The sequence below is a fragment of the Mastomys coucha genome, unplaced genomic scaffold (genome assembly GCF_008632895.1).
Source record: "Mastomys coucha isolate ucsf_1 unplaced genomic scaffold, UCSF_Mcou_1 pScaffold6, whole genome shotgun sequence".
NCBI classification, from domain to species: Eukaryota; Metazoa; Chordata; class Mammalia; order Rodentia; family Muridae; genus Mastomys; species Mastomys coucha.
The window spans coordinates 46,097,592-46,107,716 of NW_022196912.1; the positions used below are offsets into that span (position 1 = coordinate 46,097,592).

Consider the following 10,125-nt stretch of genomic DNA (forward strand, 5'->3'; position numbering starts at 1 on the left):
ACTTCAAATGTGGGTTTATTTCTTCTGTGCCACTCTAACAAGCCACCTGTCAGAAGCCACCTGAGCTGGGAGCTTCATTTTGGCTCAGACTTTCAGAGGATTCAGCTCATCACCACAGTGAGGCATGACGGGCAACATCCAGCCTCAACACTTGGGAGCAGGTGGCAGTTGTTACTAATCGTAAGATACACCAGGGAGCAGACAGAACAGAATTGGTTCCAGGAGTGGGTGTGGCCATCAAACACCCACCCCTAGTGACCTACTTCCTTCATCTAGACCCCATTACCTCAGGGTTTCCCAGCCTCCCTAAATACCAAGAGTCACTGAAAACAAACACCAAATACGCAAGCATGAGACTGTGAAGACAATTCAAACCCAAAGACAAGCAAAGGGCTCCATCCCTCTTTGCTGGCTTCTGATCTCATTCCTATGGATCTTGGCTAATAGGAAGTGGCCTCAAACAGGACTATTTAGTACCATTTCTCTCAGGTGTACATAGGATGGAGAGGGGCATCTGTAACCAGATCCTTACTGATGCGGCTCCTGCCTAGACCATCAAGGACATTTTGTCTTTAATTTACCTAGAAATAGTGAGCATCACCCATGCCCATCTGAGGGGCTGGTGCTAACTAAAGTCAGGACGCCCTCCAAGGGGCTCTCAGAACATAGCACTAGGTACACATTGGCAACCATGGAAGTATTTCTAAGGGCTTTGAGGGAGGTATCTATGTTCAAAGGCAATCAAAGGCATGTATTTCCTTGAAAACTATATTCCTTTTTTATTTAACTTAATTAATTTTTAAATTTTATCTCGGTGTTGAAGCTATTCCTTAGCAAAGATGATGTGTGTAGTTAGGGTTACTATGACAATGTTACTGTGACAATCCACCTAACAACCACCACCCTCGTTTTTCTTCATACTTCTGTATTCAGTAGATCAAGATCAATTCCTTAGCACTTCTGTAGAGACTCCTTCCTCCCTTTTCAGCTCTGGAAAGGTCCCAGGCTCTCTTTCTGGCTCACAGCTCTGCTCTCATCTCCTCCCTGCCTCAGTGTGGCCTCCCAAGCACCAGACTCCACATCCCCTGTTTAAGCACTATTCAGATGATTTCTGAGTGGATGCTCTCAGAATCCATAATATAGAGGAAAACCCCGCAGACCCACTTGCTTATGGAGTCCAAACAGCTGTGCTCCACACAAGAAGAGGGAGAAATGGTGGGTGCCAACAGATGGAGGAGAGAACTGGGAAGGTACCGACTAGAAGATAAGACTTTATGATACTTGAAATTGCTGAGAGAAGACATACACGTACCTTAAATGCCTTGGATGCACAGACACGTGTTCATATACACAGAATGGTATAAATCAGAGGTGATGCATGTTACATAATTTGGCTTTGTACTTAGTATACTTAGTAGTCATATAATAAAGGTCATGCTACATACTTTGAACACATATACATTTTGCCAATTGAACACTTAAAAGTTATAAAGAAATTACATCTCAATCACATCCTCTGAATAAGGCAATATTAACACATGCAATATCATGGATCATTAAGATGTGGCTCTAAGTTTAGGAGACCATACTTCTGCTCCCTATGGAAGACATATGGAAAGGCAGAGCTGAAGACTTATCAAATATATTAAATATTTTGTCAAAGAAGCCTCAGTGGAAAACCTAACTCAGCTTGCCAGATCCCATCTGCCTTCACAGAAACAGTGGTGGCTCTAGGTTTGCATAACAGCATGGAGTCACCAGGCTCCACACTTGCTTCTGACAGAGGAGTATAGTAATGGCCATGACTTCACACAACTCCACAAGAGTGATGATGGCCAGCCACCCTTCCTGAGATGATTCAATAGGGACAAAACTACCAAACTTCATAAGACATGTTCTTAGGAACTTGTCCAAAAAGTGAGAATCGAAACTGTGGAAACATCAGGGCAGGAGAGCAATGGTCTGCCTTCAGATCAGTAAAGTCCCTAGATGTACCTGTGCCACCATCTGTGAGTCCCCTGTCTTTCTGAGAAGGCAGAACCCTGAATCTCTCCCACTATGAATGTACAAGGGAAATAGAAACCTTTGCTCCAATAGCCCCAGTTCCACAGAAACAAGTGTACTGTGTACACGTGTGCTCTGTATTGTGAATGGGCATATGTGTTGACTAAACATGTGTGCTACATGTCTGTTATGAGTTGCAAGCATATGTGCAGTGTACAAGTACCCTGTGTGCTTTATATGTATATAACTTATATGAATGTTGATCCCCATTCTGTTTATAGCACATACATTTGTGCAGAGGTACAGATGCATGTGCTAGGTACATGCACAGATGCAAAGAAATGTAACTGTCATATGCATATGTGTAATGTGTATACATGTGTACATGTTGTGTCTGAGTATATATAATGTACACTGTTTGCATACATATTTTGACATGGACAGTTATAAGAAGCATGCAAGTGTGGGATAGCATTCATGATGCATGTGTACCTGTGTGGGGCAGGCTGCACGCAAGCCTCTCTACTCTATCCCTGCCTCTGAGGCTGAGCAGGCAAGTCTCTCTGCATCCTCTCAGCTCTGCATCCTCTTCCTCTTAACCCCCACAGCAGCCGTTCCTTTGGTTCCTTCACCTCTGTTCAGACTTCCCTACCCAAGCAAAAGTAGCTACCAAAGAGGTGGAGCCACTCCCTTTAGGCCTCCTTGATCAGTAACCACTACCCTTGAGCAAGGATGTAAATCACAAAAATCTTCTCTCAACATTAGCCACAAAATGTGCCCAGCTTCTGTGTTTCCTTTCTTCATATGCAAACCTCTCTCTGCATATATCTCTGGCTATTCTGGTTACAAGCATGGGTAAGGAATCAGTTCATGTAGGTCTTCCATCTGACCGGAAGCCAGCCAAACACAATGGCATACACCCGTAACCCTAACACTGGGGGAGAGGGGAGCATAAGCAAGAGAATCTGAAGTTTAAAGTCATCTTGCACTACAGGGGATCTACAGTGTCCTAAAGCAACAACAAAGATAGATAAAGTCAGACAGGGGCGGGAGCCAAGTTTGTGTCTGCATCCCATTGTACTGTGCCTTTAGTTTACGGTAGATGGATGGACCACAGGTAGCTCAGTCAAGTCCTGTACGTTATGCATGTATGCATATGGTCACATTCACAACACAACAGCATTTTCTAAATGTATATATACTTTAGCATCATAAACTCTCACTTTCCAGAAACTGGTGGGTCTACTCACCATGCACACTCTCAATCCCTCTCTCAGAGCACAGGGAGTACTTATAGTTAGTACTATAGCTAGTGTTCCTGATTACACAAGAAAAAGATACTATCTATCTTGATGCAAACACAACATCTTTCAAAAAAATAAAAAAGCTGGTATTGAAGTTCTACTAATGAAACAAATAATGTTACAAGCAGGCAGAATGTCCTTCGGAAATGGTTAGCACCAGCCAAAAGATAATTCTTGGTGGAAATGGGCACAGTGGTACCAAACGCAGGGTATACTTTCAATAGTTACTAAGTTGGCCTTTCTCCCAATATCTAGAAGTAAATAAGAGAATGTAACTAAAGCCGACAATGTCAACACCAGCATGTGGTTATAAACAGGCTGTTTCTGGCCCCTGCGGAGTCTGAGCATCCCAGGTTTAAGGTAGGAGAAGTAATTTCACAACGCTAGGGACATAATGAACACTCTAGGTAATTAGAGTGCAAAAAGTCAAACTGATAGAGCCATTTGGAGAAGTATAATTACCTGAAGAAATCACTAAGACAATCTTTAGCCTTGGGAACAGAATAAATTACATTTAACCATTAGTGGTTATACTGATGTGTAAAATCAAAATTTAGCTACTGTAAAAATAAAATGACATAATTTTAGTCAAACATCAATAAGCTAATAATAAGTGTAAAATAAGTGATCGGTTCAAGAACGAGAATTGGAGCTTTCTCCTCTCATTCATAGTAGTGATTGCTATGAATAAACACAGCAGAATCAAATGCCCGGGAGTATAAGTGACACCTCAGACTTGCCTCCTCCGAAGAAAAAGGGAAAAGTTGCTACTCTTTTAGAGATACTATTGTTATCAGAGCTGGGGCTGTCCCTTCCTAAAGGCCAGGCACAGGCACACTGCTCTTGAGGATATCAGAGGGAAGCCTCTGAGCAGAGCATACAGACAGCAGAGGATGCTGGTGGGAGGTCCCGGCTGCACCAGCAAGGAGAATGAGCCAGTGATAGGGGAGCTAGGGCAATGTCAGGCTAGCACGACTGTCCAGGAAGTGAACCTATCCAACAAAAGATAGAAAATCGAGGGCACAGTCTACATAGACAACACAGGCTTGTGGTTGACTCAACGATGTGTAGACATGTGAACATCAGAGAGGAAATGCAGTTCAGGGTTTAGTAGAAGGCAATCCTTGGAAGATATTTTCTATGAATCCTCAAACAGAGCCGGTCCAAGCAGAGTGGCTATTGACAGCTTTTTGGGGGGGGCACAGAATGAAACAGTGGCATAGTTTGGGGAGCCCTGGGACCAGGTTAGTAACAGACAAGAAGTTATGCAACATAGCTTCCAGTGGCTACGCTATACACCCTAATGTGAAAACCTAATTGGGGTCAGTCACCATATTGGGTCAGGAAGAAAAGAGGAGAGTAGTGATCAATACACCCTAAAGCTGAGAATCTGCCTGCAGACAAAGGCACAGAGGTCTAGGCCTGGGGCGATGGAGTCAGCCCTGCAGATGACAAGCTCAGCAAGTGGAGTGCACCATGACACCTCTTGCCACGGGAAAAGTCAGAGAATCAATCCGAGATGCAAGGTGGGGTGGCCCACTCCCTCTTTTACCTTGTCTTGGAAAGGGGAGGGGGAGGAGGATTTCTTTGTTCAACTTCTAAAAGCTGAGTCACCCAGCAGTGTGGGGATGTCCTAGATGCAAAATGTGTGATTCTCATGGAAAACAAATTATAGATTTTATTAGGATCACTGACAATTATATCACGCTTCACAACTACGGACTGTTTATTATGAAAATTGGGTGGAATCCTATGTTATATATTACCTATAACAAAGTACCACCATTTAAATCTCTAACTGTTTGAATCAGATCTAGGAATGAGATTCAACAGTTATGTGATTTTCCATCCAGTTATTTCAATTAAAATAAAAATAGATACATTTATTCTTCATTGGTCAGGGCTTAAATGAATTTACTACTGTCTGGAGCGAGGTGTATACTTCTTCCTGGAGATGAAATCCAAGGGACAGTGATGAGAGAAATAAATCCAAAAAAATGAAAGTCAATGACCACAGTGACACACACAGTGGTTTTAATATCTCATGTGATTGTATTTATCGTAATGCAAGTCAGTGCTGTAACCAAGTGGAATCTGTCCAAATGTCAAATGGATTTTGGTACCTGTCCAAGCTGGGTAAGTCAAAATGCTGACAGTTTAGATTCAGCATCGTTCTTTCACAATACAAAAAACATTACTATAAATATTAAGGCAGATAATGTGTTAGGCAGGTAGAGAAAAATGGAGATAAAACAGGTTAAATAGGACGAAAAGTTAGCAATTTTGGAGTAAGTAGTCTCTGAAATTAGAATACCTTATGTGTTAAAAATATAACCTGACATTTTTATAACTTTGCAATTACAGCCTTAAGTAAGCTAAGAAGGCATAGTCGTTTTCCTTAAATCTTAATTATTTGCCTAATAAAAATGTAACGGATGAATAATAATACCAGATCTGAAAAGAAATATTTAACAAGGAAATTCAAACTGAAAAAGAATCACACAATCCTCACAGCACTTTTTAATAGCATGTGTTGAAGCGTGCAGGATGGTAGAGTCTTAGTTGTCACTAGGCAGGATAGGATTTCGAAGATGCCCTGTATGTCCTTGGGGGTAGAGAAGAACAGCCAGTGCTCCCAGAGGAAGCCAGGAATGGCCTTGAGTGGGGATCAAGTCCGCAAGGGGAGCTTAGTGCAGAAATAGAAGGGATAAGCCGGCTTCCACAGTCTGAATGGGACTCCAATAAGGCCTAGGAGACAGCGCCACCTCCTGTTGGCAGAAAACAATGCAACTTTTCCAATCCCAAGTGAGCTCAGGGCAGCAGTGGTTGGTTATTGGACCACAAGGGAAAGACACACCAGTCTAAAATCCAAGTGCCTTTTCCATGAAATTGTTCATGTCTTTTCCCTAAAAGGCTTTTAGAAACCTTCTTTATTTCATTTTATGCAACAAAATTGCTCAGTCTAACTGAATAGCCAGTTTCTGAGATCCATACTACCTAAGAATAATGTATGCATGTACCACAGCATTACAATGCACTCCACTGACATATATACGTTATATGGAAATTGCAATTTTTAAATGACAGTTAATTGCTAAGGGAAGCTGGTGTTAGAATGCAAGTGACCAATAAGAATTGCTCTGGAGAGTTTACAGGTGAGAAGGGGGTAAGAGGGCTTCCCAGGCTGGGGTTGAGAAGCGGGTAAGGGGGCTCCCCAGGCTGGGGTTGCTAATCTTCTCCGATGCTAATCAGTGATCCTCTCTTCATACTGCTAAGTACAGTGCTACCCCTGGGTCCCAGCATAGCACAACACAGCACAAGGGAGAAAGAAGGAAGGGGGCCCTTCTTCTGTGGAACTAGCCCTACCTGATGTGGTTAGTTACATATGCTCACATTTCAGAGCACAAAGCCTGGGAAAGGTAACCATTTAATAACAAGGGATCTGGATGCAATGGCTTCCTCTCATCTTGTGCCTCAATGCCACCTCCTCTGGCTTCTCAAAAGTGTGTTGTGCGAGCCGTCCTGACATATATGTCCAGATCAAAACTTAAAACTACATGGATAAGTAGATATAAGAAGTTCTGACATATATTTCAGAAAAAATTTAATTTCTGATATTTTTGACAAGTAAATACAGTTTTTTTAAAATTAGGTCCTGTTTACATGTTAACCATGAGACATGTCTCCTGGTAAAATCAAGTAACCTCCTGTTTTAAAATACCTGGGTTTGGCCTATGATGTCACAGGCACCAAAAGAAATTCTATTGGTGAGATTAAAAGTGTCTGAAAGAAAGAAGGGCATGTAACAAGAGCAGGAAACAAAGGGGAGTATTGGGATCCCACAGTGCCTGCTTAACTTATCTCTGCAGTAATAGCTGCTCTGAAAAAAATGGCTAAGTGATTCCATTACGAAGTGTGCCTTCAAAATGACTAGAAATCTCTACACCTTCCCGGGGCAGGGGAGATCATCCTATGAATTTGCAGCTTTCCAGTTCACACAGTTGTGTCTTGAAGGGTGACCACTTAAAAACAGAAAAATACTTAGTAAACAGAAGTCCTGCTGAGGACTGCAGGCTCTCAGTCTATGGAATGGTTGATTCTCAGAACATAACTTTAGGAAATGACCTAACTCAGAAAATGTGTGTGAGACACCAAATCTGGCTCAATTGCCAGGATTCAAACAAACAGGTATTATAATGAATACATCACACTTTTGACGTCAGAGAGAAAAATGAAAAGTAGGACTACATTAGATCCAGTACCTTTTTTATAAGATTATTTTTCTAAGTAGATGCTCTAAATTCTGTTAACTGAAATGACTGCATAGTTAGGCATTGCAAGCCCAATAAAATAACAATACACAGTAATTGTTAAGAAACTGTGGAATTCTTCAAAGATGTCTATGCTCCTGGGATTGGTTAAGCACCATCCATCAGAGGTTCAAGTACTACAGCATGAACGGCAGTTAACACAATCCTGGGATAGTAAGAATGTGTAAATGTCAATCTTGGCAGATTTACTTTAAATACAACCCCAAACCTCACACACTGGGGTTTAGCACTACATTCCTGCAAAAAGTTCCCTTCGAGTACAGTTCTGATGGGCCATTTTGCATCATCACGGCTCCTGTGACACACAAGATGCTGAACAGGTCTTGGACTGTCTAGCAACTTAGTGATTGACATGGAGTTCAACAAGCTTATTTGAAGGCTTCCATGTAATGCATGCACTTAAAACTGATCTCTGCCAAAACTCATGGATAGGCTCAAAGTAAAATAAATCATTTCAATTCTTCCTCTAATGATAACAGTTACTAACAAGACTTGTTGCAAGAATATTTCCCAAAATGCACTGTGGGAGGACATGAGAATAATACATCAGAAAGCCAGTAGCACTCGCTTCCTTCTATTTCCATGTAATCTAAGTGTATTTTCTAAGGTATGAGTCCCATTTGCTGTTCTTTGGTAACTACTCACATTACGAAGTATTAAAAAATAAAATAAAACAAACAAGAAACAAAATCCCACCACATTCCACCCTAACCGTTGGACGTATCTGGGAACTCTCTAGGATGGTTCAGTTTGCCAAGCAGATACACTCCACACATTAAGCATACCCCTGTGCACCAGCTATTTTGGAAGCATTAGAATTGTGGCTGGACAGTTCGCAGCCACTCCAGCCTACAGTCTTACAAACCTGTTACCCTAAAAGGACCTTATTCTACTGTAGTGCTGAAGGTTTGGGCGCTTGAGTAAAGTTAAAAAGGAGGTGTGACTGCACCCTAGGACACAAGCACACAGCTTCCTAAGGCCATGATAAACAGCTGCTGTCTTGCACCCTTTCCAGAACACTTGGTTGTGCTGTGTGGGTGGCAACTTGAAGGTTTCCAAGAACTTTCCGTTTTTTGTTTAAATCAACATTTCAGGGTTTTGTCAATCAATAGTTTCATTTTTTTAAAAATAGGGGGGTGGGTGGGTAGGACCTAGAATAGACTTTTAAAAACATGTTGCAAAGTTGGCCCATCAGCATCCTCTTGGTTTCTGGGAGATTCTGAGCTGGTGGCCCAAGCGTTAGGCAGAGGCAGTTGGCACAACACCTCATCAAGGGGACAACAAGAACCCCTGCATAGTGCCTGAATTACTGCAAGAGCCCCTGCTTGGGACCAGAGAGGCCACTCCTTGGAAAAAATGCTGGGCAGAGCCCAAACCCCATGGTCTGGAAGACCTTAGTTACCACGCAGTAAAGGAAAGCACCTGTGCCCCATGACCCAGATGTTAAAGATAAAAAAATAAAAACCTACACGCTGGTAACTGTGATGCAAGGAAGACAAGATTGCGGTGCCCAGGGGCTAGTGCTATCCACTATGCCCAGGGCCCAGAGCCAACCCCCACCCACAAGAGCCACCCGGAAAGGGGTACACAAGGACTCAAAGAAAGGAGGAGGCACTGGGAGAGGAGGGTAGGCAGGGAGACTGCAGGGACTCAGAGGTTGAGGAAGAGGGCCTCCAGGGGACCCCACTCACCCGCGCGGGCACCAGTAGGTGACTAGGACGCCCGCGGGGGGCGGCCAGGGACTGTGATCCCTCGGCGTTCATCGCCGCCCACGCGGCCAGGCGTGCGCTTCGGGCTCCGGAGCTCCTAAGTCCAGCGCCAGCACGGCGCCCGCGCCCCTCTGTGGTCGGGCTGGGGCGAACAGAGCCAGCAGCCACTGAGCTAGCTAGCGAGCAGGGCAGGCACGGAACCCCGCCCACCTCCCAGCAGCCCGGCCCCTACTACTCTGCTCACCACCCACCAAGCCCCGCCTGTTACCATCAAGCCCCGCCTTATGACCGGTAACCCCGCCCATCGGCTCTGCTCTTCCACCTCCAGTCAGCTATGGTTGAACGGGTTTTGTGAGAGCTGTAAAGCCAGCTCCCACCTTCTTGCCAGGACCATCACTTTCCCCACCTTGGTCCGCAAAGTAAAGAGCTGAAACACGATCAGATGCGCGCATCCCTTAAGGTTGGAAGGCTAACCGGGCACCTAGGCCATTGGGGACCAGGAAGCTATTCCCAGTTGATTCTGGTGATACCATCACTGGCACTTACAGATGCTTCCTGGCCACTTTTGCTGGCAAAGCTTCTTAGATTCTGGTACTTTGTCCTGACAAACAGCCTTGGGTCCTTTTGGTGTTTCCAGATTTCCACACCATAGCCTCCTAACCTGGCTACCCTAAGGACTCACTTTCTGGGGAAAAAAAGAAAACATATGAACATACTAAGTCCTTTAGCCTCAGTGGTCTCCATTCCTGTATGTCTGTCTTTTCCTCTCTTGCCATC

General features: G+C 43.7%; 1 protein-coding gene across 1 annotated transcript in view; it reads right to left on the reverse strand.

Annotated features, from left to right (window-relative positions):
* The window catches only part of Sntg2 (syntrophin gamma 2), a 199,700-nt gene extending 190,213 nt beyond the window's left edge, over positions 1-9,487 (reverse strand). Inside the window, exon 1 of the mRNA XM_031356509.1 lies at positions 9,331-9,487. Coding sequence (XP_031212369.1) covers positions 9,331-9,402 — 72 coding nt within the window. The 5' untranslated portion in view covers positions 9,403-9,487. The remainder of the gene's footprint in view (positions 1-9,330) is intronic.
* Between the last annotated feature and the right edge of the window lie 638 nt (positions 9,488-10,125).